At 55.3% G+C, this 26699-nt stretch overlaps 2 protein-coding genes and 1 long non-coding RNA gene across 10 annotated transcripts in view; 2 read left to right on the top strand and 1 right to left on the bottom strand.

Annotated features, from left to right (window-relative positions):
- LOC121917105 overlaps positions 1-1542 on the bottom strand; it is a 31685-nt gene extending 30143 nt beyond the window's left edge. Inside the window, exons 1-2 of one of the 4 annotated variants that reach the window (XR_006100956.1) lie at positions 1345-1542; positions 1038-1117 (exon numbers count right to left, since the gene is read on the bottom strand). This is a non-coding gene — a long non-coding RNA (uncharacterized LOC121917105). The remainder of the gene's footprint in view (positions 1-1037; positions 1118-1344) is intronic. The other 3 variants (XR_006100958.1, XR_006100959.1, XR_006100957.1) reach the window with 3 other exon arrangements.
- Positions 1543-1615: 73 nt separating this feature from the next.
- PITPNA (phosphatidylinositol transfer protein alpha) lies at positions 1616-12424 on the top strand. Its single transcript, XM_042442772.1, has 12 exons — positions 1616-1807; positions 2321-2351; positions 4648-4793; positions 5093-5184; positions 7381-7388; positions 7731-7805; positions 8479-8562; positions 9011-9088; positions 9400-9510; positions 10065-10187; positions 10356-10423; positions 10789-12424. Exons 1-11 carry the CDS (start codon positions 1788-1790, stop codon positions 10401-10403), a joined length of 816 nt encoding a protein of 271 aa, XP_042298706.1. The 5' UTR covers positions 1616-1787; the 3' UTR covers positions 10404-10423; positions 10789-12424.
- A 452-nt stretch (positions 12425-12876) lies between these two features.
- INPP5K (inositol polyphosphate-5-phosphatase K) lies at positions 12877-20218 on the top strand. Of its 5 annotated transcripts, none has more exons than XM_042442729.1 (13): positions 12877-13014; positions 13567-13674; positions 13807-13908; positions 14332-14448; positions 14654-14829; positions 15339-15450; positions 15918-16027; positions 16248-16274; positions 17294-17483; positions 18151-18288; positions 19084-19167; positions 19254-19358; positions 19957-20218. In XM_042442729.1, exons 3-13 carry the CDS (start codon positions 13843-13845, stop codon positions 20053-20055), a joined length of 1224 nt encoding a protein of 407 aa, XP_042298663.1. In that variant the 5' UTR covers positions 12877-13014; positions 13567-13674; positions 13807-13842; the 3' UTR covers positions 20056-20218. The 5 variants fall into 5 exon arrangements, with proteins under 5 accessions (XP_042298663.1, XP_042298667.1, XP_042298665.1 ...); XM_042442733.1 differs by having other exon boundaries at positions 12878-13014; positions 13800-13908; XM_042442730.1 differs by lacking the exon at positions 12877-13014 and adding an exon at positions 13055-13431 and having other exon boundaries at positions 13800-13908.
- Positions 20219-26699: the final 6481 nt, after the last annotated feature.

Here is a 26699-nt window from a genome sequence, read left to right as displayed (position 1 = left end):
CAGCTCTCAGGGAAGAGACGAGGGGGAGAGAAACAAGACGAAACTGGATGGAGTTCGGGGCTCACTTGGCAGAGCCTGGGATTGGCAAGAGTCCCAGAATCCCCCCACCAAGCTCTGCTGGAGGAGGCAGTGGAGGCCGCCTTTGTGCAGCATGCAGTATTTATGGAGCATCCAAGGGCAGAGTCCTTGGGCACCTGGGGCACGGAAGGCGAGGAATGAGGGTCCCCCTGTCTCTTGTCCAGAGGAGAGGGGGGCACAAGCGCGCACATGCCTCCTTTGAGTGTCCCACCAGGTGGCACCAGAGGGCCTTGCTGTGTGAAAGCCACCTGCAGCAGAAGTGGCGCCCGCAGTGCCAGTGCTTACCAATGGCCACAGGCCTCACATCCCAGCAACAAAGGAGGCGGCTCGGGCCTTGATTCAAGCTGGCCTTTGCCTGGAAAACCTGAGTCAGAGAATCCTGGGACAGTCACATCTTGGGTGAAACCGGGCCCACCCTTCGGGCGACTCTCCCAAATGACAGGGTAGGAACCAAACTTCCGCCTCGGGGCTGTGCAAGCGGATGAATCACCCCGTGTGCGCTTCCGCTCCTCTTTCTATCGCCTGGAGAGGCATGAGGGTGGCAAGCGGGCATCTTGAGGACTATGAGGCCAGCTGGGGTGCCGTGACCGGCCCTCTCAAGCCTTTGGTGCTCACGGTCTCTTCTGGCCACAAAATGGTGGCAGAGGCCACAGAGGCCTGGGGGGTCCCGCTTTGAACCCCACTCAGCCCTAAAACTCCTGGGCCAATGGCACGCCTCTCTGATCCTGGCCTACTTCACAGGGTTGCTGTGAGAGAGAAATGGGAAGCCATGCGCGCCAATGTTGAGCCTCTTGGAGGAAAGGTGGGCGAAATAAGGGCAACCGTACAAGGAAGCGTGCCAAGTGTCTGCGTTCATGCCTTCCCCAGCCATTACAAATGTTAGCAATATGAGCATCTTATATTACTTTACGTAACACAGGACCCCAATGCGGCTGGAGAGGAAGAAATGTTCCACGCACCTGAAGGCAGGCCAGGCCAGGCCAGGGGCACCAAGGAAGAGCCTCCGTGTCACACGTCGCAGGGAAGGCTCCCAGGCCTCCTGGAAGGGAAGGAGAAACAAGTGAGGCACAGTGAAGGGAACAGACTCAGAGAGCCCCCCTAGAGATGTGTGTCAGGAGGAGGAGGAGGCCTCCGGAGGCCCAGGGCAAGGGAAGCCCTTCCCCAAAGCTCAGTCCAGCTGAGACTAGCCTCTCCTTTGTATATAGACACACAGGCCTATATAGGATATATATATGTGTGTGTGTGTTTACTTGAGCACGCACTCACTTGCTGGAGGCCAGAGCAGGCTGACCCTCCTCCAGGGAGGGATGAGGCTGAGAGAGCGTGCCTCTGTCTGGGAGCCCTTGGGCGGGTCACACACTCTCAGCCTCCTCCTCCGGGGACCTACGCGGTGATCACGTGGTCAGACGCCCCGCCCACGTGCAGCAAAGCGAGTTGGAGAGAGGCGGCTCCAAACGCTGGGCCCCTCCCCTCCCCGTGACGCCATCACGCCGCCGCCATTGCGCCCCTCCAAGCCCCGCCCTCCCCGTGACGCCACGACGCGCTGTGCGCGGTGACGCAGCGGCTGTTGCCGGGGAACGCTGTGCCCTCCCGCGCCCTCCCCTCCCCGCGGAACCCAGAGCGAGGCTGAAGGGCCGCAGGAAGGACGGAAGGAAGGCAGGAAGGAAGGAGCCGGTGGAGGAGCCCTGCTGCCGCCGCCGCCGCCGGCCATGGTGCTCGTCAAGGAATAGTGAGTCCCCAGGGAGAGGAGGCCGGGGGCCCCGAGCGGAGGGAGCGAGCGGGGCCCGTGGCCGCAGGGAGTCGCGCCGCCGCCGGCCCTCCGCTCCGTGTCCGGGAAGGGCGCCAGGCGGAGAGAGGGAACCGGGAGAGAGAGGGAGGGAGGGAGGAAGGGACCCCTGGCGCCCGGAGGACGAGGCGGTGAAGGTCACACTCGGTCCGGGCCCTCCTTCCTTCCTTGGGAATGGAGGAAGGGAGGGAGGGAGCGGGCCTTCTTGGAGGACCCCCAACGCAGAGCCCCTTGGCCCTCCCCACCTTCCTCCCTGCCTGCCTTCCTTCTGCTGGGCCGACCCCCCTTCCTCCGGGGAAGGCAGGGAGGGAGCGTGGGAGGCCTTGGTCCCGCTGCTGGGCCGCTTCCCTTGAGCCCCAGCGCCCCCTTGGCCCTCTGTCACGAAGGAGGGAGGGAGGGAGCCAGGGATGCCGGCCCTGACGCTGACCCCGCTCTCTCTTTCGCTCTCCCTTGCAGCCGCGTCGTTTTGCCCGTCTCCGTGGAAGAGGTGAGTGCCGCTGGGTCTCTCTGCCAAGGTCCCTCTGGAGGAGGAAGAGGCCCAAGGCCTTCAGGGCCCCCTCCTGGCGCCTCCGGGCCACGCATCGCCTGGGCAAGGGCCCCGAGGAAGAGGAGGACCCTGCCGCCAGCCCAGCTCTCTGCTTGCTCCGGGGGGGGGGGGGTCGCTGCCTGGCACCTTCCAGGCCGCCTTCTCTGAGACACTCACAGGCCCTGCTCCACAAACGCAGCCGCCAAGGGAGCAGTGCCTGGCTCCCCAGGATCCCTCTCAGCCCCACTCCTCCTCCTCCTTCAGGGGAGAAAGGGCAGCCACCTGCACTTGACTTAGAAGGGGAAGCCTTTCTCTCTCTATCGGTCTGTGAGCCAGTCAGAGAGAGAGGGGATGAGGATGTGGCACACCATCCCAAGGTGTACTTTGGCCTTTGCGGCACCTTCAGGGCTACGCCTTTGCCTTCGGCTACTTCCAGGGCCTGGCTTAGGCAAAACATGCGCATGTGCCACTGCCTGGGAGCCCTGTGCTGACAGCGCTGGGCCCGGCAGGGTTTGGCTCCTCCCCAGCTCAGGGTGCCCTGGCTCTCCCTGCCCTGGGGGGGATTGGGCCCCTTCTGACCAAGGAGGCCCATTGGTGCTCCAGAGCCTCACTCGGAGGCTCCCTTTTAGTTTGTGGCTTGGAGGGCCTTTGGCGGCTTCCGAAACACAAGCTCAGCCCAGTTAAAGAGACTGGAACACTGTAGAGAGAGAGAGCGCTCTGCCCCCAGGGCTCCCTCTGAAGGCAGTGGGTCTGGGACCCCTCTCTGGAGGCCTCCCTTGCCAGGCCCTCCCTCAGAGAACGCAGCCCAAGCACCAGTCACTTCTAGCTGTGCCACATGGGTGTTGGAGTGGCTGTAGAAGGCCCTTTGCCCTGTTCTCTTCAGGGTCTGTGAGAGCCAGGGAAAAGCAAGGGCAGTGGGGCTAGGTGCCCTTCCACTTGTGTGGCGCCTTCTGTGTTTCCTGCCCCGTTCCTTTGCTGTGGGACAAAGGCTCTGGATGGCCAGACAGGCATGGAGCTACTCTGGGGAACAAGAGCCTTTCTTGAGACCCGTGACTGGGAAAGTGAAAGGAGGGTGCTTTTGTGAGTGGAGGGGCGTCTCTTTTGTGGGGCTCAGGGTGCCCCTTGGACTCTGTGCCACTGCAGCAGAAGTTGAGGGGCCAGAGAGCCATTGGGCTGGATACAGGGCCTGCAGGGCAAGCAGCCACATGACCCCCCCCCCCCCCCCGGCTTCCTGGGATTGGAGGCCTCTGGCACTTTCTCCGTCGGATTCCCCTGGGATCTGCTCTTATTTAACACACCCGTTTATCAGGGCTCCTTCCTTCTTCCAATGAGATTAGAGGATCAGAAATAACAGAGGAGATTAAGGGGTGAAGATGGCAGCCCAGCGGCCTGATCCTCTTAGTGCCTCAGCTCTAACTTGTGGAGCGAGAGAGCAAAGAGGAGGAGGAGAGAGTGAATGGACAGTGCGTCAGTCAGTCCTTGTTGGCGACACTTTCGTCTCTGTCCCCAGAAGACCCTGGCCGGCCAGTTGGGAGGCTCCTCTGCCGCCCGATCCCCAGTGGCTAAAGCCTCTCAGTCTGGCCCTGCACTTTCCCTTTCGGCTGCGGCTGCTCAGCCGGGGTTTTCGCGGCTCTTGTGGGTGGCGGGAGGGATCTGGCTGCATTTGGTCTTGAGTCCAGGGCAGACAAAAGGCCGAGAGGGCTGGCACTGGGCTGTGTGTGAGGGAAGAGCGGGGCAGTCCTGGCTTCAACTGACCCACTTGGCTGGAGTGGGCTCCCTTGGACCTCGGTGTCCGTTGGCAAGACTGGACCGGCTGGGATGCTCAGCCTCCATGGGAGCAGGGGCATGCCTATGGTTGTCTGGCTGAAGGTCAGGGCTCATGCCAGGCCCTGCATGTGGGGAGAGCGTAATGCCTGGGAATGGTGGTGGCTTTGCAAGCCAGCTGCCTCCCGTTCAGCCCCAGGAGTCTCCAGGTATGCAAAGCTGCATCAGAGCTGGGACAAATGACTCTCTTTCTCTTAGAAACCCTACAGAGCCATGGGCCAGACCTGGTCCCACAGACCTGGTCCCTGCTGTGAGTGGGGCCAGCCCAGCTGCATTCCCAAGGGAAGAGAGAAAAGGGGGCAGCCAGCCTACAGAGGAGGCAGTGTTTTCCCAGAGTGGGAAGGGGGCCAGTGGGCTTCTCTGCAACCCACTAAGGGCTTCCTGGCCCTGCAGTGGCCCTGGGTGTAATGCGCCTCCTTTGCTCCCTCTGTAGTATCAGGTGGGGCAGCTCTACTCTGTGGCTGAGGCTAGCAAGAATGAGACCGGAGGCGGTGAAGGGGTGGAAGTCCTGGTGAATGAGCCCTACGAGCGCGACGGGGAACAGGGCCAGTACACGCACAAGATCTACCACTTGCAGAGGTGGGTGCCCACAGATCTGGGGAACCCCCCTCCATGTGACAGGAAGGCAGCTTTCCCCCACATGCCTAATCCCTGCTGTCCTTAGTGTGTGTCTGAGTGTGGGGGGGGGGTGTTTGGCTTCTCTCGCGCACACACAGGCGCGCACACTCACTCTTGCCAGCTGTTCTGGCTTGCAGAGGCAGCTCAGCCATCTGAAGCACTGGGCATGCTGTCCCCCCTCCCTCTGCCATTGCCAATATGCTGAGCTGTGCTCTGTGGGAAGGCGGCCATTGAGCAGCATTGCTTTCTCTCCCCCACAGCAAAGTGCCCCCCTTTGTGAAAATGCTGGCCCCGGAGGGAGCGCTGAACATTCACGAGAAAGCCTGGAACGCCTACCCTTATTGCCGGACGGGTGAGTGCTGGGGTACAGCTATGGGGGCTCATGAGTGTGTGCATATGTGGCATTCTGGTCATGGAAGCCTTGTTCCTCTCCTCCGTTGCCCCTTTGGCCTCAGAGTTTATTCCTGCTGGTCCTTCGGGGCATGGATCAGCTGCGGCTTAGGTCCCGTTCCCTTTTGTGCCAGCTCTGGCTGCAAACAAAGCGGCTTTAATGTCTTCCAGGGAACAGGCTCATGACCCCAGAGGCAGACAACGGTTCTGCTTCCTTCTCTTGGTCATGACTGCCACCCTCCAGAGGCTTCTCTCTGGGCATCTTGTTTTCCACTCTGGCTCTGTAGACCCAGCCAGTCGGTTGGGAGGCTCCTAGACTGGTTTTCTCCTGGGGAAGGGCCTTGTGCAGCCCCATGGGACTTTCACCCGGGCCCATTTCCTGGCTCCCTTTCTCTGTTCCTTTGTATTTCTCCTCTGCAGCCAGGGCAGGGGGCTGTCTGGGTCACTCTTGGCACTCCCCATCACGGTTGTGCTTGTGTCCAGTCTGTCACCTTTCAAGGGATGGTGGTGTTGGTGGGCAAGAGGCCCCTCTTGCCCCTGGCGTGTGGCCACTGGCACACATCCTTTCCTTTTTGGTTCTTTGCTTTGGCCCAGGCACCAAAACAGCCCCCGCCCCCAGTGCTGTTTTGGCCTTGGTTTCCCAGGATGTGAGGGGTGACAGATGCCGTCCCAGTCCCAGATTCTGAGAATCCAGTGCTCTTCCCTGGCTGGGTGCTGGCAGTGTGGCAGGGCTGCCGGTTGGCTGCTGTTCTTCCTGGCCAGTAGCTCTTGCTGAGTCCAAGAGTGCTGCCATTTTGTAGCCAGTCTGTGCTGGGCAAGAGCATTCCTCTGGTCTTCTGGAGTCTGGTCTGTTGGCATAGGATTGGGCTAGGCATCTTTGGAATTCCTTGTCTCTTCAAAACTGAAAGGGCAGGGATCCCCTCCTTGTCTTGAGATAAAAGTGCTCTTTTGGGGTGGGTGTGAGGTATCTGGTCCCTTCTTATGTCAAAAGAGCTCTTGTTGCTCCATATATCCCAGTGCTTTGACACAGAAATGGATGGGGTGGTTGTGCAGCTTCTGCGTCTGACTACTTTGTGATGCTTCCCTTAGCAAGGGAAGAGGCTGAATCCCACAGAAGCTGCCCACCTGCCTGCCCTCCGTCAGCAGTGACCTGCCTTGGCTTCTGCCCTGCTGCTTCTGGCTCCTTGCTTTTGGCATGGAAATAATGGAGGGGTGGCGTGGCACTTGGCTGTCACAGGATCTGCCATGGCTTTGCTCATGAATAATTGAGCCCGGCTATCAGAAGACTCCGGTTACTGGCAACAGGCCGCCCAGTTAGTCTGCTGGCTCCAGTTACCATAGGCCAGTTGCACTGGCCTGTGAGGTGGCCAGTGGGGCCAGAGTTTAGCTGTGCTCATCTGACTAGATGAATCCTGCAGGCAAAGGGCAAGAGGGCAGAATGCCAGGCACTGCTAAAGTGTGTGCATGGGTGGACAGCCATCCTTTCCTATTCTGATCTGAAGGGAGAAGTGGGAAATATAAATAATAATAATAATAATAATAATAATAATAATTTATTATTATTATGTAGAAGAAGAAATTGCTTCTAGCCTCCTGGCAGAACCTGTGTGCTCCTACCTGCCTGCCTGATGTGCCCTGCTTGTCTCATCTCTAAGAGTGGAGGAGGGCTAGAGGAGGTGCCACCTTGGTCCTCTTGTGGGTCTGGATTTGGGTCCAGGCACATTTCTCTTGTTCCGTCCCAACGAGTCTAAGGCTGGCACCAAGTGCTGCTTCAGCCATTCCCTTGAAGGCCCAGAGAGGGTGGTGCTGGTGGGTGGGCAGCTGCTCCTTGCCCGAGTTTCACCCCACAGGTTGGGCTTTCCAAGTGGGAACCCTGATTTGGGGCCATCTCTTGGAAATGGAGGGTGAATCATCAGGCATGTTGGGGGAGAAGGACCCAGAGGGTCCTGGGGCATGTGAGGAGTGCATCAGGTGCCTGGGATGGAACTGCAGAGGAACGTTTGCTTCAACATCCCAGCTATCCCATCTCCATCCATCAGGCCTGGGCCTCTGTCGGCATTTATTTTTGGGGGGGAGTATAACTGCTTCGTCTCTGGGTCTTGCACACTCTCTCACTAAAACTCTCCTTTCCTTTTCATGCCCTGGATTTTTGGAGCAGTTATCACAGTAAGTATGGCTTTTAGTCCCCTGCTTTAAAGAGTGCCTGCCTTCATGTGTATGGAAGCAGAAGAGGGTGAGCCTAGGGGCCTGCCCCCTTAGAGGCCAGTGATTCTCCCCCAGTCCTCAAAGTAATGTGTGGGCTGGGTCTCCCTTTCATTTAAAACTGGTCTTACTCTGAAGAGGGCTGGATCCTAACCCTCCTTCCACAGCTGCTCTGAGGGTCTTACACTTTCCAGCCAGGGGGCTTGAAGATAGCTTGGGAGGGAAGAAATGGAGCTGGCCAGGGCTGAAGTCACTTGCTGGCGGTTATCATCCCTGCATGTATAATTAATCTTCTCTTTTTGGTAGAATGAATACATGAAAGATGATTTTTTGATCAAAATTGAAACCTGGCACAAAGCAGATCTCGGGATGCAAGAGAATGTAAGTGTGCTTGACGGGGGGTGGCTCCTGCGTTTGGCAGACACACAGGAAAAGTGTGTCTTTGGAGGGCTTTGTGGTGTCTAGAAGTGAGTTCTGTACCCAAAGGCAATGGGGAGCTTAGTATGTTGTCAGTGTGGCAGATTTAATCTTCATGATGGTGGTTGCCAACCCCACTGAGGCCTGTTGCTGCTTCTCGTAGTGAGCATGGAAGCAGGAAGGAGAACGGGGCTGCAAAGGCCAGGGAGTCTGGTGCCAGCTGTGCAGTTGTCTCTCCCCTGCACGCAGTGTGGGAATGTGGCAGACAGGCTACTTTCTCAGGCGAACAGGCCCAGCAGTGTAGATCCAGGCCCCCAAAGTGCCTCCCCTCCCCTTGTTGTGCCACGTGCTTCTCCAGAAGCCCATCCACTGAGGGCATCTCCATTGTTTACAGCGTGTCCTTCCATTGCTTTTTGTTGCGAGGGAGAGGGGGGTGTATTTAGGTGCATCCTCTCTGAACTTTTAAACAATCTGTTTTGCTTAAGTATTTGTATTGTGTGGCTGTTGTATTCCTGGTTGTGCATTTAATTCCCTGAGAGCCCTGGGGTGGAAGGGGCCGGATTATAGAACCTGATTTGTACTATTGGGAGAGGCCATCCAGGTGCAGAGGGTCACCTGCTCCTTTTACCACATACAGGTACATAAACTGGAGCCCAACGAATGGAAGAACGTAGAAGCCATCTATATCGACATCGCAGACCGGAGCCAAGTGCTTTCAAGGGTAGGAGTGCAGGGCCAGGGACCTGTGTGGGAACGCAGGTTCAAGAGACTGGCAGCAGCTAGCTGGGGTTGGGGAGGCTGTTTGTGGGGAGGGTTGGCTGGAGACCAAAGGAGGAGAAGGCGCTTTGCCCTCCTGAGCAGCTCTTCCCAACAGAAGAGCTGAGCCCTGGGCATGGCCACAAATAACCACTTGGGATGCCATGGATGGATCTGACCTTGAGTTTTCTTGCCTGCCTTTTGTCACAGTGTCACTCGCTGCTGGAGGCTGGAGAGGGCTTGCCTCAGAGCTGGCAGGCGCATGAATGGGGGGGGGGGGGGGGGGGGGGGGCCCCCCCCCCCTTAAAGGGGGAGGAGCGGGGGGGCTGGTGAGGGGGGGGGGGATACGTACACATAGGCAGCCATGTTCTGCTCTCCTTCCTGGACCTTCACTTTGGTTTCCTCTGTTATAGGATTACAAGCCGGAAGAAGACCCCTCAAAGTTCAAATCGGTCAAGACGGGACGTGGCCCCCTGGGCCCCAACTGGAAGGTGTGGCTTCTGCTGTTCCTGGCTTGCAGCATGTGATGTTTCTGGCCATATAAGTGTCCTGTGTCAGGGCTGAGCCAGTGTGTTACTCCGTGGCTTTCCATGGCTGAGACAAGACGTCAGTTGGGAGGGAGGCAATGGTTGGAGGCTCACAGTTCATGCGTCCAGATGCTGTTGTACTGGACTCACTCAGCTGGGTGTTGGGGGATTGGGCTGGCCCTTTTGTGCAGTGGAAAGGTATGGTTTGAGGGTGGGGAGCAGAAGTTGCCTGGACGGCTGGCTCTCTTCTGAAGGATGCTCACTCTTACCCGCAGAAGGAGCTGGGCAAGCAGTCCGAGTGCCCCTACATGTGCGCCTACAAGTTGGTGACGGTCAAGTTCAAGTGGTGGGGGCTGCAGAACAAAGTGGAGAGCTTCATCCAGAAGGTGAGAGAAGGCCTCTGATGGCCCTGGCCTGTGGCTTCAGCAGACAGCTACACCTCCCCTCCTGGCTAAGCTGGAGCATGAGGGAGTGTGCTGAGGAGCAGAACCAGAGCAGTCAGGTTCCCCTGAGGATACAGCTCCCGTTTCCTGCAGGACAGGCAGCCTCTGCTGTGCTTTCCGTGGGTTCCCTCTGTACTCCTGACAGCCTCACAGGGCAGGGCCTGGGCAGTTGCGGGATGGGAGGAGGCCCTGTGGCCGAGCAGAGGGCTTTTGGCCAGCCCACCTGCACCAAAGTGATAAGAGATGCCCCCCAGCAGCATGGCCCTCTGGGCTCTGAGTGGTGCTGGGCCGCCTGGGCACCATAGCCCCCACGCAACCTTTTGTCGGGCCATAGGACCTTGGGAGGGTCAGCCACAGCTGACACCTGACAGTCCTGAAATCCACAAGGGCTGGATCTCCACTTGGGGGTCAGTAAGCTGGCACAGCTGGCAGGCATGGCCTGTTCTGATCCCTCATCTGGTGCTGGGAGTTTTGAGCGCTCGCTTTCTCTTTTGCAGCAAGAAAGGCGTCTTTTTACAAACTTTCACCGGCAATTGTTCTGCTGGCTTGATAAATGGGTTGACCTGTCGATGGAGGACATTCGCAGGATGGAGGATGAGACCAAGAGGCAGCTGGATGAGGTGAGCCTCTCGCAAGGGCTTGGGATGGAGCACTGCTCCAGAGGATGGTGGAGGAGAGGGCAGTGGCCTTGCTGGGTCAGGCACAGGCAGACCTTGAAGTGAGGCGCTGGGAACAGGTGCTGTTTTGCAAAAAGCCAAAAGCTAGCGATGGCCTTTTCCGTGTTGCAGATGAGAGAAAAGGACCCCTTGAAAGGAACGTCGGCTGCTGATGATTAGCATGGATTCCTTTGTGCATGGTATGTGGCCAGGGCCAGCTTAGCAGGAGGGCGGTGTGTAGAACCCATAAGCGGCTTTCCCTTTTCTCATGCCTTTTCTCCCTCTCACCCTTTCCCAGCACAGAACCAAAAGTGCCTGAGATGATCCAGGTTAAAAATGCAAGGGGGGGGGGGGAACCTTTGGCATGTGCTTGTTGGCCCTTGGCCTTTTCTTGTCCTGCTGCGGGTGAGAGTGGGATGAGGGGGCCCTTCCTCTCAAAGACATGGCCCCTCACTTTGCTTGAGCTGAGATCTCTGCCCATGCCCAGGAGGTTTGCCCTCTTGGGGCCTCCCTTTCAGACTGCCCATATACTAGACTCATTCCTTCATTCTCTCTTCCACTCTAGTTTGCAAAACAGCCAGCAGGAAGGCCCAGAAGCACCACCTTCTTGACCAACGGACCATCTCTGGATCAAGTCCTCCTGTCTCCAGCCAGCAGGCGACTCCAGCCTCCCCTAGCTAACTCTAGTTGCCCTTAATCTCGCCAGCCGACTGACCGACCGACCGGCCGTCCTCAGGTCCTGAGCGCTGGCCTGGGAAGCGGGAGGGGCTCCCTCCGGGGGTGGGGCAGACGGCGGCGGCTGCGCCAGTGACTTTGCCACCTTCCCCAAAGGGGGTCCCGCCCGATCCCTGCGGGGCTCTCTTTGCTTTCCACGTGGCAGTTTTAGTTGACATAGTCTTGTGATGTGGTGATTTAGGTTTCATATCTGTGTATATATTTTTCCTTCCTTTTGAACACTGGGATAAACGGCTGCCTTTGTTTCTCTCCAGCTCTTCACTTTTCTGTTGTCCATCTGTGGAGAGGGGAACTCAGTATTAGGGTGCAGTGGGTGATACTCCTTGGCGGTGGCAAGGGCTGCCCTTGCTGCCGACAGAGGGTTTTTGGCGCCCCCCCGGCCTGGGTTGCCTCCGCCAGCTCCCCCCACCTTCCTTGCCATGGGCCAGCCAAGGCCCCTCCAGGCCCAGGGTTGCCTTGCGTGTTTAACTGGGCAGCTGGGCCAGGGCTGTAGGAATCGGGCAGAGGTGTGCGCAGAGCTCCTGAGTGCTCTTGCTCTGTCTCAGGGCTGGTTGTGCTGGAGACAATCATATGAGCGGGATGGATGGATGGATGAGGGGGCCAGCCCTTCCTGGCTCTGGGGTCCCTGCAATGTGGTGGCATTGGCAGGGCCCCCTGCCCTTCCTCCAGGGCGCATGCAAACCTTGCAGCCGCTAGGAGGGGAGAGGGGCAGCTCTGCTGGGGAAGGAGGCCCGTCTTCTCCCTGCAGCCCTCCTGCTGCCTCCGCTCCTTTGCCTTATTGAGGTCCAAGTGCAATAAGCAGACGTGCTTTCTCCGGCCGCTCTCCCTTGGCAGACCCTGGGAGAGAGGCTCCCTTGTCCTTTGGGGGGACGCTGGGGCCGAAAGGAGGGAGGCTGAGCCCTGCAGGGGGAGAAGGAAGGTGCCCAGAGCCCCCAAGGCCTCCGGCTAATCTCTGGCCCCGTAACAGGCTGAGAGTTGGGATTAGTGCGCAGAGTGTTGTTGTTCTTGTGGTTATGAAATGTAAGAGGATTCCTCTGCCTGAATGCGCTACTGTTCCCCCGGCTGTTCTTATATCACCATCGCTGCTCCTGTTCCCGCTGCTGCTGCTGGTTAAAGCCTTGTGTTTTGAGCCCTGCTGCCGCACATCTCTATGGAAACAAAGGGGGGCGTTTTAAGCAGGAGGCAAAGCTGCTCTTAAGGCGCAAAGCTTTCCTGCTCAACGGAGCCCCTGTCCCTCTGGGCGCCTTTTGTCCTGCTTTGCTTTGCGGCCCAGTTCCCCCAGAGCCCTCCCGGCAGCCTCCTCCTCCCTCTCCGGCCCTCGGAGGGGGCTTGGGCCGGTGCCCTGCTCCTGCTGCCCTTCTCCTCCTCCTCGTTTCCTTCATGTGGGTTTGTGCCTTTCTTTCTTTGTCTCCCGATCTTCCAATACAGGCCTATTGGAAACAACTCTAATAAAATCATAGACGAGCCTCTCGGAGTCCGCTTTGGTTTTTAATGCGGGGCCGAAGGAGGGAGGGGGGGAGAGAGGGAGGGGCCACATCCACAACGGCCCTGCGAGGAAGGACAGAGGCTTCCTGCCCCGCAGAGTCTCTCCCGGGCCGTGTCTGCATCGCTTCCGCCGGGAGGCAAAGGAGCACAGCAGCCCCGCGGGGTTGCCTGGCGCTCCCTGCCGCCTCCCTCCTTCGGAGCCGGGGAGAAAAGGTCCACTTCCTTCCATCCGATGAACAAGGTCCTGGGGCGCGGGAAAACCGGCACTTCCCCGGTTGCTATGGGCAGCAGCAGCCACTTCCGGCCGAAGAGGCAAACCGGAAGCGCCGCCCCGTTTCCGGTGCCTGGGGGGTTTGTTTGCATCACGTGCTCAAGGCCAGGGAGGGGCGGTGCCCGTGCGTCGCAGCCAATGGGAGGGCGCGCTGCCCCCTGCCGCTGCCTCGCGATTGGCCGGGAGCGTCACGTGGTGCGAGCGACGGCGGAGCCTGGTGAGAGCTCCCGGGCGGCCGGCGGGCCTTTCTCCGGGATCGGCGCCCGCGATGGAGCGGAGGCAGCGTCCGAAGGGCCTCGGGTGAGGAGGAGGAGGGCGGGAGCGGGGCACGTGACCGTCCCCTTAAGCCCTGCTGGGCCCTTCAGTCTCCGCGGAGGGAGGGACGGAGGGAGGCAGGCAGGGCGGGCTGAGGATGGCGGCGTCCCCGGCCTCCCTGCCGCCGGGCCTGGAGGAGCAGCAGGAGGCGGAGGGCGAGGAGGGCCTGCTGGGCTCCCGCAGCCGCTCGGCCAGCCTCCTCAGCCTGGGCAGCAGCAGCCTCAGCAGCGCGGGCTCCGCGGGGCGCTTCCTGCTCCGGCAGCGAGTGGCGCAGCTGATGTCCCGCGTGGAGGACGTCAGTTCGGACGAGGAGCTCCAGGAGCAGGTCTCCCTCGCCCTCGACCAGGCCTTCCTCCGCTGCGCCGGCGGCGCCAGGAGGCCCAGGCACCCGCCGCCGATCAGGTGCCGCCCTCCCTCCCTCCCTCCCCCGTCGGTCCGAGGGAACCAGGCAGGCTGGGGAGCCCGGGAAGGAAGCAGGAGCAGCCGCCCCGCTGACCACTTCTCCCTCCCTCCTTGTGTGTCTTCTCCCTGACCCAGGCTGCACCTGGTCACCTGGAACGTGGGCACGGCCTCTCCTCCGCCGGAGGTCTCCTCCCTGCTCGGCCTCAACGCCCCGGAGCCCTCCGTGGACCTCTACGTCATCGGGTGGGTCTCTGCGACTCTGTCTGCGGGGCTTCTGCGGTGGGGAGGAAGGAAGGGAGGAGGAGGGCATGGCAACGAGAGGCTGCCAGGGCCATGAGCCGCTGGGCAACCCAAGGGCTGGTGCTTAGCTTGCAGGAGGTGAACTCCAGGATCGTCAGCTTCCTCTCGGACATGGCCTTCGATGACCCTTGGAGCCACTTCTTCATGGCCGTCCTCTCCCCGCTGGGCTTCGTCAAGGTAGGCCTCCTTGCCCTCCCTCCCTCGGGACCTGCCTCTTGCCCAGAACCAGAGGCAACTTGGAAAGCCTCCTCCGGTCAGCTGCTCTGGGGAAGGCAGAGGGTTTGGATCAAGGCCCCCTCTGGAAGCAGGGCAGTCAGAGCAGGAGCGGCTGCCTCAAGCACCATCCCTGGGCTCTGCCTTGGCCCCACTGAGAAACACCGCAGAGAGCAAAGGGTCACCGCTGCTTGGCTCGTCCGCTCCTCCTGGGTCCCATGGAGGATGGGGAGCAGGTGCTTTAAGGGCCGGGCTGTCACTTCCATCCCCTAAAACTGGGGCTGGCCTTCTTTTGGGGTCCCTGGGCCGGCGTCTATCTTGTGATGGTGGAGGGTGGGAGGCAGCCTTTGCTTGGCGGTGCTCAGGGCCAGGCTTGTCTCTTGGCAGGTGTCTTCCATCCGGATGCAGGGCCTCCTCCTCCTGGTCTTTGCAAAGCAAGCCCTCCTTCCTTTCATTCGGGACGTTCGAAGCCAGTTCACCCGGACAGGGCTCTACGGATATTGGGTGAGCCTCTGTCTTGGGCATCGGAAGGAGCTCCTGCCCAGAGCCCCAGGAACCCTCCAAATCCCTGGCCCTCTGCTTAGCAGTGAGGGGGGGGGGCTTCTCTGACTTCAAAAACGCAAGCCCTTTTGGCCGGGGAGGGGTGTTGCCACCAAGTGCTAAAATGGGGGGTGCACTCTCGGCAGCCTTGGCTTCTCGCATCTTGCAGGGAAACAAGGGAGGGGTCGCCACCCGCTTCTCTCTCTATGGGCACACCGTCTGTTTCTTGAACTGCCACTTGCCAGCCCACATGGAGAACGCAGAGCAGCGCCTGGATGACTTTGAACACATTTTAGAGATGCAGCATTTTGAGGGTGAGAACATCCCCAGCGTCATGGATCACGAGTAAGTGCCCCTTGCATTTGGGAAAAGGGGCCCTTCAGTGGCTTGAGGGCATTTTGCCACCCGGCTTTGCATTGTGGGGGGGAGGCATTCTCTGCCAGGTTTAACTCGGTGTCAAGGAATCCTGCAAGAGGTGAAATCCCTGCAGGAAGGTTGCTCTGCTGCAGACCAATGGAAGTTCCAGTTCCAAGCCAGAAGCCTCTCCTTCTTTCCATTGCCAGGAAAGGAACCTCGGTTTCTGGAAACCATCAGTGTTGCAGTTTTAAGTAGTCAAGCCGACCTCTCTCTTAAGGACGCCACTTTTAAAGCAGGTGTTCCTTTCAGTGGGGAAGCATTGCCCCAGACGCTGTAGGACTTGTTAAGCAAAATAATGCCATTCAAAGCAGGATTGGGGAAAGGTTGCTTTGTGCCCAAAGGAAATGTGCACCAAAGCTCCGATTAATTTTGTGATTCTGCTGAACTGGTCTTTGTAGTTCGTTCTTAATTCTTTCTTTGTACCTTCGTTCCCAAAGTGTCCTCTTCTGGTTTGGTGATTTAAACTTTCGGATTGAAGACTACGGGCTGCATTTCATCCGAGAGTCGATAAACAAGAGCCGCTTCAGTCTTTTGTGGGAAAAGGACCAGGTACTGCCACCCGATTCGGTTCCATTGGCTCCTGAGGTGATGCGGCCCTTCCACCTCCTTCCCTCTTAGGGGAGACTCTGCCTCCCACTGTTCATTTGGGTTCCCGTTTTACCACGTGGTGCTTGTTTGGGGAATATTTACTCCTAGGTCATGTCAGTCGTGGAGGAGCCGTTATCTCAGAGGTAGAGGCTGCCCTGTTCTCTGGTTCAGACTCTCTCACCCTGTCTCTTGCTGGGACTAGAAAAGGATGGTTGTAGTATATCCTCAGGTTGTTTTGGGCTTAAGGAACTCCGTCCAGCAAAACCGAAGAGCCATTCCTGCTAGAAAGAGACCATTGATCTTTTCTTTGTGGCAGAGATGAGGAGTGCTTCAAGCTGTTCCCAGGAGACCCTGTTTGCATTTGAAGCCAGGCTTGATCGGTTTGCACTTCTAATTTCTATTTAGTCTTCTTGCTTTCAATTCTTCAGCTAAACATGGCAAAGAAGAGGGAAGCCTTTCTGCAAGAATTCTCTGAGGGGCCCCTGAAGTTCAAGCCCACCTACAAGTTTGATCTCTACTCCAATGAATATGACACCAGGTAAAGGCCTCCACTTTGGCACATGGGCCGCTCTGTTGGGTCACTCAGGAAGGCAGCATGGCACATAGGTTGAGAGCCGCAGAGGTTGCTGGTCGCCTGCCTGAGCATGAAGAGGCTCTTGACCAGGGATTTTGCCCGTTCTTTCAAGAGAACACAACTCAGGTAGATAAGCAGATAGACAGATAGGATCGCTTGAACTAACACCCGTTTGTATTTCCAGGGGCCAGAAGACGTTATTTTGGTTTAAGTAAGGCAATTTGAATACATTTCTTTTCAGACCTTTAGAAGATTAGGCTATTAGATTGTCCTTCTTTAGATGGCTTCAAACATGTCCAGCTTTTTCTGCTGCTCCTAATATGTTAACTGCCGTATGATGGATCTGAGAGAGGAAAAGAGGCTGTTGCGTCTGTGTGCAGTTGAGAGTGTTGGACCCCATAGAGATGAAAGGGACTGTAGGAAACCTCTGCTTGGGCCCAGTAGCCTTTATGGCTTGCCTTTGTTCCCCAGAGCTGGCCAGGTTGCTCCCTTGCCTTTCTGCAGTTGGGCCTTCTGTGGGCCAGGAAAGGAACGCCATCCGCACCTGGCTTCCACAAATCAAAGGCACTTCTGCTGGCATTTCCCACTCTGCCCAGTTGCTTTAAAGATGACTGTCAGGTTGCTCAATTGTCCTGATGAATAGGATTGATCCTCTTGTAGCTTAATCCCTTCAAAACAATCCGGTCAGACCTTCTGTTGCTAAAGAAGAAGGGTAGATGCTTGATCTACTTGGAGTTACCCATACCTTTCTTCTTACAATGTGGCCCAGATCGCTCATCTCCTTATTTCCTTTGATATCTGGCCATTTCCGGCTGAAGAGGCAGCCACATTAGAACCACGACCCTTTTGGGGGCCTTGGCCTCAAGGAGGGGGGCTGGAGAAGGGCCCTCCGGAACACTCACTGCGAAGGAGACCCTTGATGCAACTTCTCACGTGGGACACATGAGTGGGAACCTGCCTCTGGTTGCTGCAGCCTGATTAACATCTGATTGTTGCTCATTAGCTTCTTTCACACAATATTTATTAACACCTCCTCCATTTCACACAATATTTATTAACATTCTCCTCCATTTCTTCTGTGTGTGTCTTTCTGAGCTACGCAATGAAGGGGAGGGTGCCTGATACTTCTATCTCTGTTGTGGCTTTGAATGCCTGTGCCAAGCACTTACTGATAGCTGCTTAGGGGAAGCTGTCATGTTCTTGCTGCTTCTCCTCTGCTTCCTTTTGCAGTGGGAAGAAACGGAAGCCAGCGTGGACAGATCGCATCCTCTGGAGAGTGAAGCATCTCTTGCCCCTGACCTCAGAAACCAGAGAGATGCCAGAGGAACCGGCCATTTCTGTCTCTCTGGAGAACTATGTCAGCCACATGATTTATGGCATCAGTGACCACAAGCCTGTCACTGGGACCTTTTGCCTTGAGGTAGCAGCCTTCTCCCCCCCCTCCCCAATCTGGGCTTGTCTTCTAGACATAGATATAGGGAGTCCAGGGAATCCAGGACTAATATGATCTGTGGCTTCCAAAAACATCTGGATAAGTGGAGCTGGGCTACTGGATGCTTGAAGAAGAGTGTCTGGTCTTTGCAGGTTCTCATCTTTGAGGTGTCTGTGTGCTTGCCCCTTCTTTGGTTTGATGTTTGGCGCACTAGCTCTCTGTCTCTTAGAAAACAAGAGCAATCCTAGGGTAGCTTTGCATGGAAGCCCCCACATCCTGCACTTTAAGTAGATTTGGGCCGACTGATTTTAATCTCCATATTAATAGTGTTTCTCCTCATCTTTTGTTTTCTTGATCTGCGACAGCCTTTCTGTCATGTAAGTGCTGGGGAAGTCTCTTGCAAACCAGCCAGCCCCTCTAAAACAAGAAACAGGGTGCTCTTCCCAATCCTCTCTGCACACCTTTTTCTTTGCCTTTGGCCTTCTTGGTGTAGACCAGTTGTGTTGCTTTCTGTTGCACCATGGTGCAAAAGTCCTGGGCCTGGTGTGGAGGGTGCTTGGCACAAAGACTTCACTGTCAAAATGCAGGAGGAAAGGATACTGCAGGAGGCTACCAAATGATCATGTTTTAATCCAAGGCAACTTCCTTACTCCAGGTGAAGCCACTGGTATCAGCCCCACTAGTCACATTGCATCCTGTGGGCAACTGGACCGCCGAACAAGATGCCACTGTCAGTTACTCTACGGCTCCTGAATTCCTCAGCAGTGCTTGGGATTGGATTGGCCTCTATAAGGTAACCTCCCTGCAGGGCAGGGCTCCAAAGGGTGGGCTGCAAAGAGCTATGTGCCTTGGTGATCTGCATTAATAACAAAGACGTATGCTTGAAACTGCAGCTGCCCAAATCAGGAGCTGCTCCTCATGAAGGAGAGGCTCTCCTGGTGCCTGCCTTTGTGTGGCAGGGAGCTCTATATTTGTTCTTGCCCAGAAACCCCACAGTCCAGACAGAATTTGGGGCACCCTGCAGCCGGGGAATGAGAAGCCAATGGTTGGCTGACTGGCTGGAGCAGAAGAAGGCCTTGGCAGGAGTGGTCTGAGCGCGCTTTGCCAAGGTTCATGAGCTGCTGCCTCTGGTGGGAAGAAAAATGGCGCTCAGAGGGGAGAGGGAGGCATTGCAGGTGACACACTTGTTCCACAGGACTCTTGTTTTCTGAGAGCCAGCCAAGAGCAAGCCGAGTGAATAGAGATAGCCATTTGGACTGGGTCTTGAGGTTTGATCTTGGATCCTTTGGACCAGCCGCGCTGTCTCTCTTTCGGCCCAAACGACCATGTGTTTCCCAAAGCAAACTCCTTGGAGGAAATGTTATAGATGCATGATGAATAACTATTTGGCCTTGTCCCAAGTCATGTGCTTTTTGATTCTCTCTCCAAACCTGTGACACACCTCGCATTCTTTAATTGTGAAACACTCATGACTTGTAAGCAGCTTATTTGGCTGTCACCAGAACAAATAGCTCGCGTATTACAGGTCATTCTCAGTAATTGTCAGTAGTGTTCATGGCAACTTCCTCTCTCTCTTTATGTTATGCAGGTGACATTTAGGCACCCAAATGACTATGTGATGTATGCTTGGGTGCAGGACAATGAAATTTCCTCTGGGGATGATGCAAAGCAGGTGAGACAGAATGGGGCCATGATGATCCCTGAGGCTTGCTTCAGTTCAGATATTAGAGCTGAAAGCCTTTACTCTCTTGTTCCCAGGTTTACCTTGGTGCAGAGGAGCTTCCTGCAACAGGAGGAGAATTTTTGCTGGGCTACTACAGCAACAGGATGCAGTCCATAGTGGGCCTCAGCCAGCCCTTTCACGTAGGTCTTCTGGGCACGCTCTGCCTCCATCGCAGTGCTCCCCCTCTTCCACTAGTTGCAACTTTTGCTTGATCCTAGGGGTTCAGGGGTTGGCTTGGGGTGGGCTCTTGTGGTGGCTGGAAATGGCTCTCTGGGGCTATCTTTAGTGCTGCTGAATCTCCCAAATCACTTGCCTTTTGCATGGAGGTTCTGCTTGGGTGGGAGTCTTCTCCCCATTCCCCAATTCCTGGCTCAGAGCCCGACTCATGCATGCTGCAAGAGATCTCTGTTCTGCTTCTTCATCACCATCTTGCTTCCTCTGCCTCGCTGTTGCTGCCCTGCTGCCAGGCAGAGGGCCCCTGCCTTGGAGGGCCACCGCTTCAGTCCTGCCCTCCCAAGTGTGGCTGGGACAGGCTCTGGACTGGCACTGGGCAGGCTGAGCAAGATGGAGCAAGGGCCTGGCCTGCTCTGGGGCTGCTTGCTGAGTCCTTCAGGTGTGCTTAGAGCGTTTTCTCCTTGTGCCAGTTTCGTGGCCACTTTTTTGGGGGGAAACGACTGAGGGGAAGACCAACAACATACTGGGTGTGGCTCTTTCAAACAGTCATCTCCTTCCTTCCAGATTCAGCCAAACAGAACGTTGCCTGAGAAGGACCCATTTTGGGATGGGGTCAGCGAGACGGAAAAGCTTTGCAACGAGAAGCCACCGTGTGACCTTTAAGGCTACCTGTGGACCTCCGATGGGGGCAGTGAGGCCGCCCTTTCCTTTGCCTTAGCTGGAGGCCTCTCCTTCTGCAGCGGGGAGAGGAGGCACAGGCTCACTTCCGCGTGAGTCTGAGCAGTTCAGAACATCGTTTCTTAGGAAATAAATACTCCCTATCACATTTGCAGGAAGTGACTCTTGCAGGGCATTGTGCTGAGCGAAGGCTGGGCCTGCTGCCTTCAGCAACCAAGGGGTGTCGACCCACTGTAGTGTTCCAGGAGGGACCACTAGACCCCCCTCTCCTAGACCTAGACCAGGCCAGAAGGCTCCTGTGCCCAAGGCCACCTCTTTCTCCCTTTTTCAAGGGGATGTTTTAGGAACTAGACCATGTTAAATAGTCAATGGTTGCTTTTGTTTTCTTTAAAACAACAACAGCTACACAACAACAACTAGCATTCCAGGTTCCAGCTCCTGATTTATAGGAACACGTTCAGAATTTATGTGAGAAGAGAAATATATTTTGTTTTGTAGTTGTAGAGTAAACGCAGTTGGAAGTTATGATCTGGCTGAAGAAAAGAATCATAGGCCTTCTGGAGGATGTGGGGAGGGAGGGAGGGAGGAAGGAAGCCTCTGGCTTACCCTGTGGTTACTCTTGTGGCTTTTCTTGTGGCTTTGGGTGTCTTCAGCTTCATACTGTGGTAGTTCTGATCCAGTGAAGCCTTTATGAGCTAATAGACAGACAAAAAGGCTGGCCCTACTACTTGGCACCCTTCTTGTGGTTTCCGTGAGCTTGACAATTTCAGAGAGGAGGAGAATGATGCTCACTTTGTTTCGCCCCATCCACCCAAACAAAGGCTGTGAAACAACAAAGCTGAGGCATTCAGCCTCGCTCTAACCTTTCTGCAGCCAGTCTTTAATTGCTGCTTTGTGTGGTTTCTGGCTTGACAGCACTGAAAACCTTTGCCAAACCAAGGAAACCCAGCTATTCCTGACATGGTGCACCCTGTATTTTCCATGCCCATAAAGCCATTGTCCTTTAGGGGACAATGCTGTTCAAGGTATGGTCCATGGGCTGCAAGTCATTGGCAAGTTTTTGAAAAGAAAGAAGCCACAGTCCCTGTTGTTAACTGCCATCAAGTCAACTTCGATTTATAGCAACCCTAGGAATGAGACCTCCAAGTCACATCTCATCCACTGCCCAAATCGGGTCTTGCAGACTTGGCAGCCGTGGCTTCCTTGACGGAGTATCCCCATCTGGAATAAGCTTTTCCTCTTTTCCCATTGCCTTCTACTGTGCTATGCATTGTTGTCTTTTCTAGTGAGTCATGTCTTCTCATGATATGGACAAAGTATGACAGCCTCAGTTTAGTCATCTTGGCTTCTAGAGAGAGTTTAGTCCTGTTTGCTCTCAGACCCATTTATTTGTCTTTTTAGAAGTCCATGCTATGCACAAAACTCATCTCCAGCATCACATTTCAAACAAGTTGATTTCTTCCTATCAGCTTTCTTCACTGTCCAGCTTTCACAACCATACACACAAATGGAAATGTGATGGCATGGAGGGTGATAGAGTCTCCTTCCTTGGAGGTCTTTAAACAGGCTGGATGGCCATCTGTCAGGGATGCTTTGATTTGGATTTCCTGCATGGCAGGGGGTTGGACTGGATGGTCCTAGTGGTCTCTTCCAACTCTATGATTCTATGATCCTGACTTTAGTATTAAATGATCTATCTTGAAACTTCAGGATCTTGTCTAGTTCCTTCATACCTGCCTTTCCAAGCCCCAGTCTTTTGTCTTCTTGACTGTCGTATCCATTCTGATCAACGAATGAACCAAGGTATGAAAAACCTTGAACTATGTCAGTGTCTTCATCATCTGCTTTAAAGTAATCCAATTCACCTGTAGTCATCATTTCTGTTTTCTGAATGTTCAACAGCAAGCTTGGTTTTGCAAATGCTTCCTCAATATCTTCACTAATTGTTCCAAGTCTTTGCTGTTTTCTGAAAGTAATAGGAAGTTATCTGCATATCGTAAATTGTTGATGTTCTTTCCTCCAATTTCCATGCCTCCTTTCCCTGGGTCTAGTCCTGTTTTGTGTATATCTTCGGCATACAGGTTAAACAGAGAGTGATAAGTCTCAGCCTTGCCCCAATCAGAAACCATCCCGTTGCTCTGTATTCTGTCTTGAGTAGCCTCTTGCCCTGAATACGGGTTATGCAGCAGGACAATCAAATGCTTGTGGCACATCCGCTTCCTTAAGAGCGACCCATCGTTTTTCATGATCTACACAAGTCCCTGGGACCTTAGGAAAAGGAAGGCTCTAGGCCTCATCTCAGAGAGCCTGAGAAGCACTGCTTTAGTGCACAGAGGATTTGGGCCACAGCTGAGGAAACTTCTCAGCAGTCCACACCGCAATGTCCCCAGAAGGTTCGGCCCCAGCAGGCAGTGAACCTATTTGGCTGCTCTGTTCGAAAGGACTGGCTGGTCCTGCCGATTCCCACCCAGCAGCCAGGAGTCTTCTGGAGAGAAGCAATGTGCCTGGGACCTGTGTGTACGTTGGCCATTTCTGCAATAGGAAATTCACGTCAAGAGGAGTAGGAGCCAATTTACTAAAGGAAAAGGGGGGAGAAACCCAGAGCCCAAATAACTAGCACTGTGCTTGCACTGGCTGCATTTTTCAGTGACAGAAGGAGACTGTGTTGCTTGTCCCCAGAGTCTTCTGTGCACACAAGCAGAGAGCGTCCCTCGGCTTCTTCCTCCCCATCTCAGTGTCCCCTGCTGAACCCTTCCCTTGGATTCTGGACCCAGGCGGCCTGTCCCTCGCCACTCTCCCGGCCCAGTCAGTGTTTCTGGGAAAGGAATATTGTGGCCAATTGTTTGCATGGCTGCTAACTGAGGAGTTTTGTAGATTTAGTTGCACAGACCTCCTTGGTTTAAAGTGATGCACAGTTTCTATGTGAATGGATCCCAAGTGAGCAAAGTCAGCCTGGCTCTACCCCTCTTGTACCATTTGCAGGTCAACCCGAGCCTTGGCATTGAGACTGGCACAGGAAATAGCTTGGGAGCAAACTCAGATAGGAGTGCAGGGATGCTTTTGAGCAAGTCCTCCCTTGTTGGTGGTTTTTATGCCTTTCAACATCCTTGAGGAACACCTCAGTGCCATTATTGACAAATAATTTCTCATTTCATGAATTGTGACCAATCTGTTTCAGCCAGTACAGATCCCCCCCCCCCCCAATTTAGAGCCCTGTGGCCATCCTGTTTTCTTCTTTGCTTTACTTCACAGCTGGTGTGACCTTTCAGATAGGCCATCCTTTCTAGCCTGTAATGTTTTGCAAAATGCATGTATGTATGAAAAGAATTATTGCTAAATTTGTTTGGTAGCTATTCTTAAATCACATTCTGTCCATGTACAGCAGCACCTGTGCTGGTGAGGTTGAGATTATCTTACGGCCTTTCAATGTGCCAAAGCATCTTGTGGCATTCAGAATACCAAGAGAGTTATTGTGGCAAGACCTTGTGGGGGTGTTGTTCAGCCCATTCCAGTATATGGTTGCATTTCCATTTGCAGAATAGGTTCAGCACTTGAGGGAACCACTAGATCTGGCCTGATGCAGAATGTGCAAGTGGCACAGTGTGTGCAGGGACATCTGTGGTATGAAGCACATGCCATCTGTACTGTTGGCACATTAGCTGTCTCCTCTTGGGCACTGGGACGACAACATTCCTGTTTGCTGCTGTGTTATTTGGGGGGCTGCCTACAAAGAGAGAGGGGCAGCCAAGCAGTTACCTGGGACCTCTCATGCCGGATCCACCAATACTTGGCTTCCTTCACTGACTTTCGGTTTGTTGCTGGATCCAGTCCAAGTGCTGCATTTCCCAAACCTAGACCCTTACATTGCACCTGAAGGACCAGTCCTGAGGCCTGTATCCTGAGACCAGCCTGAGATCCTGATCCCGGGGCCTCCAGAGGTTAGAGTTGGTGGCTGGGGACAAGGCCTCCCCTGTGATGACACCTCACTTGTGGAACAGTAAGATGTACCTGGTGCAGACTTCTTTTTGTCCTTTAAGCACCAGCCAAGAACTGTTTTGTTTCCACAAACCCTTTCCATTCTATCTCCTTAGTTGAAATGGTGTGTTTCTGTTTACTGCTTTATTTTAAATTGTAAACTACCTTGTAGACCTTGAGGTGGTGCTTCAGTGATTTGAATTACACTGATTAAATCAAGTAGTCTTACTGCAAGGTGCTGAGCGTGTGTTGTTTCTGCAGTGCCAAGTACAGACACTGTGCCCCGCTGTGGGCAGGCAGGGGTCTTCTGAAGACCCTCAGAGCCAGGTTCTCCATGGACAGGTGTGCATCTGTTGTTTGTCTGGGAGGGAGGAAGGGTGGTGAGCATTGCAGCAGGGGGACCAGATCTAGGACAGCCAAAGAGATTTTGGTGTCCAGCCCAATAACAGCATTGCCACAATGGGGGTGCATGTGTCTCTGCTAGTCAAAGGTCTTTCTGGAGGGCAGAGATGCAGCTATGTTCTGTGCGTTGAGAGATTAGATTTCCTCAGTTCACAAAAGGGGGCAAATTGGAAGCTTATATCAAAAAGAGCAAGGCTGCTGCTGCTGACTTTACGGCCTTTTGTCTACATCTTCCCAGTCTGTGTGTCTTGCTTTCCAGGCCTTTATGGCTAAATGGAGTTTGGGGAGTTGAGAAAGATGGAGAGAAAGTTCCTGCACGGAGCGGCCGGCTGGCTGGCTGCCCTACTTATGGGGAGGGCCTGTTCTCAGAGGAAGGCTGGGTGGAATGTGGGGGAGAGGCTGGAAAGTATTTGAGAACGGGATTGAAACATGGGAATGGAATGACCCTCCTCTTGAAGCGCTGGCAGGGAAGGGAGGACATGCCATCCCCTGCCCTCCCCACTCCTGCACTGTTGCTCACAGACATTGGGCCTGGAAGAGCATAGGCAGTCTGAACATTACAGCAGCGAGGAACATATGCACGGGGCTGGTGTGTGTGTGTTGGTGTATCCCCCTTCAGGGCCCTTCCTTGCCGCTGGAAAAACTTGGTATTGTGGGGCAGCCGCCAAGGTCCCACTCTGGAGCTGTGATCATGGAGGGGTGAAGTGGCTCTCTGACAACAGACACCAGTGTTTCATTTTATTCCCAGCAAGAAAGGAGGTTTGGGGAGTGCCGCCTGGGGAGCAAAGCCAAAAGCTGCGAGCGAGTGAGTGAGCGAGGCTTTCCTCTTGGGCAGAGCAGAATGTTCCCTCCGGTTTCTTCTACTTTGGGATCTCCCCACTCACAGCTCCTCCTCCTCCATAAACACCCGCAAAGCAACGGACTCAATCCCTCCTTCCATGCAAAAATGCAGACACCCTCCCCTCCCACTTTATCCACAGCTTGCCCAAACGCTAGCTTTTGGCCCAACTTTTCTCAACATCCCCCAACTGCTCCAGCCACAGCCTTTCTCTCACTCCAGCCGGCCGTTGACCCACACCAATGGGGTTTTTGAACTTTAGTCCAGCAGGATCTTGTGCTTAGTCCTAGATCTCCAGCAAAAGGATGCAGTCTGTGAGTTGCTCGGCTGGTTTTAACTGATGTGTTTTTGCAGTCTGCTGCACCTTTGCTGTGTTCAGTTCCCCAGAACCAGAGTCCCAGAGCAACAAAATGCATGCAGTTGGTACCCTTAAATGCTCCCTTCAGCGCAACTGCCTTGGACAGCCACAGACTCTGCTTGGCCTCACCCCGGCCAAACCTCAGCCTCAGCGGACACAAGTCGGAAACAACTTGAAGGTGCACAACACCAAGAGGACGGGTTGTTTCTGCTGTTATTGTTGGGGCTTGTACCTGGAGGTCTCAGCTTCCCAAAAGAGATCTCTGGCTCTTGAGTCTGAGTGGGTTAAGAGGTGTCCCTCTGCACTGAAGCAGCGCAGCAGTCAATAAACAGGAAACATCTCCATGATATTCTGCCTGTTTTTGGACCCTAAAAATACTCCCTGATAAGAGCTATTGTTCCTTTCAGGAGGGCTTCCTGCAGGGCAAATTATGTCTTCCTGGAGAGGGGAAAAAGAGGCCAGAGAGGGCCAGCCCCTCCGTTCCAGAACATTGTCTGCCCGCTGTTTCTTACCTGATTGTCCTGGGGCCTGAGCCAAGCGAAGAAGGAGGCTGTCCCTCTCCTCCGAGGGCAGCAGCAGGCAAAGGCCAAAGGGAGCCAAGGCTACTGGGCTGGAAGTGGGCTTCCAGGGAGACGGCAGCCATCCTCCCTGCAGATGGAGGGGGAGAAGGAGAAAGAGCCTTAACATCTATAATAGAGTACAGACATTCAGCCATATGTTTAAAGAGCATCACTGACAGTCGGGAAGGAAGTGTTTCGGTTGCCCGCTTCTCAGCATCAGGGATGCAGGGACGTAGCCAGGATTTTGGGAAGGGGGGTCCAGACTAAGTGCCACTATTATAAAGGGGTTTGGGTGCGGCCGCACCGCAGCACCCACCAATCCTTTTTATCTAAGGGAGGGGGGGGTCTGGACCCCAAGAACCCCCCCCCTTGGCTACGTGCCTGAGGGATGGCCTCCGCGAAGGCCTCTGTAGCCAGAGGCGGCCAAAGGAAAGCTCCGTCCGCCGCTGGGCCTCCTGGACAGAGGGAGGCCCTGCAGGCGGTTCCCACGGAGGGT

This window comes from Sceloporus undulatus, chromosome 11 (assembly GCF_019175285.1).
Source record: "Sceloporus undulatus isolate JIND9_A2432 ecotype Alabama chromosome 11, SceUnd_v1.1, whole genome shotgun sequence".
In the NCBI taxonomy this organism is placed as follows: domain Eukaryota; kingdom Metazoa; phylum Chordata; class Lepidosauria; order Squamata; family Phrynosomatidae; genus Sceloporus; species Sceloporus undulatus.
This window is presented reverse-complemented; position numbering and strand designations above follow the sequence as displayed.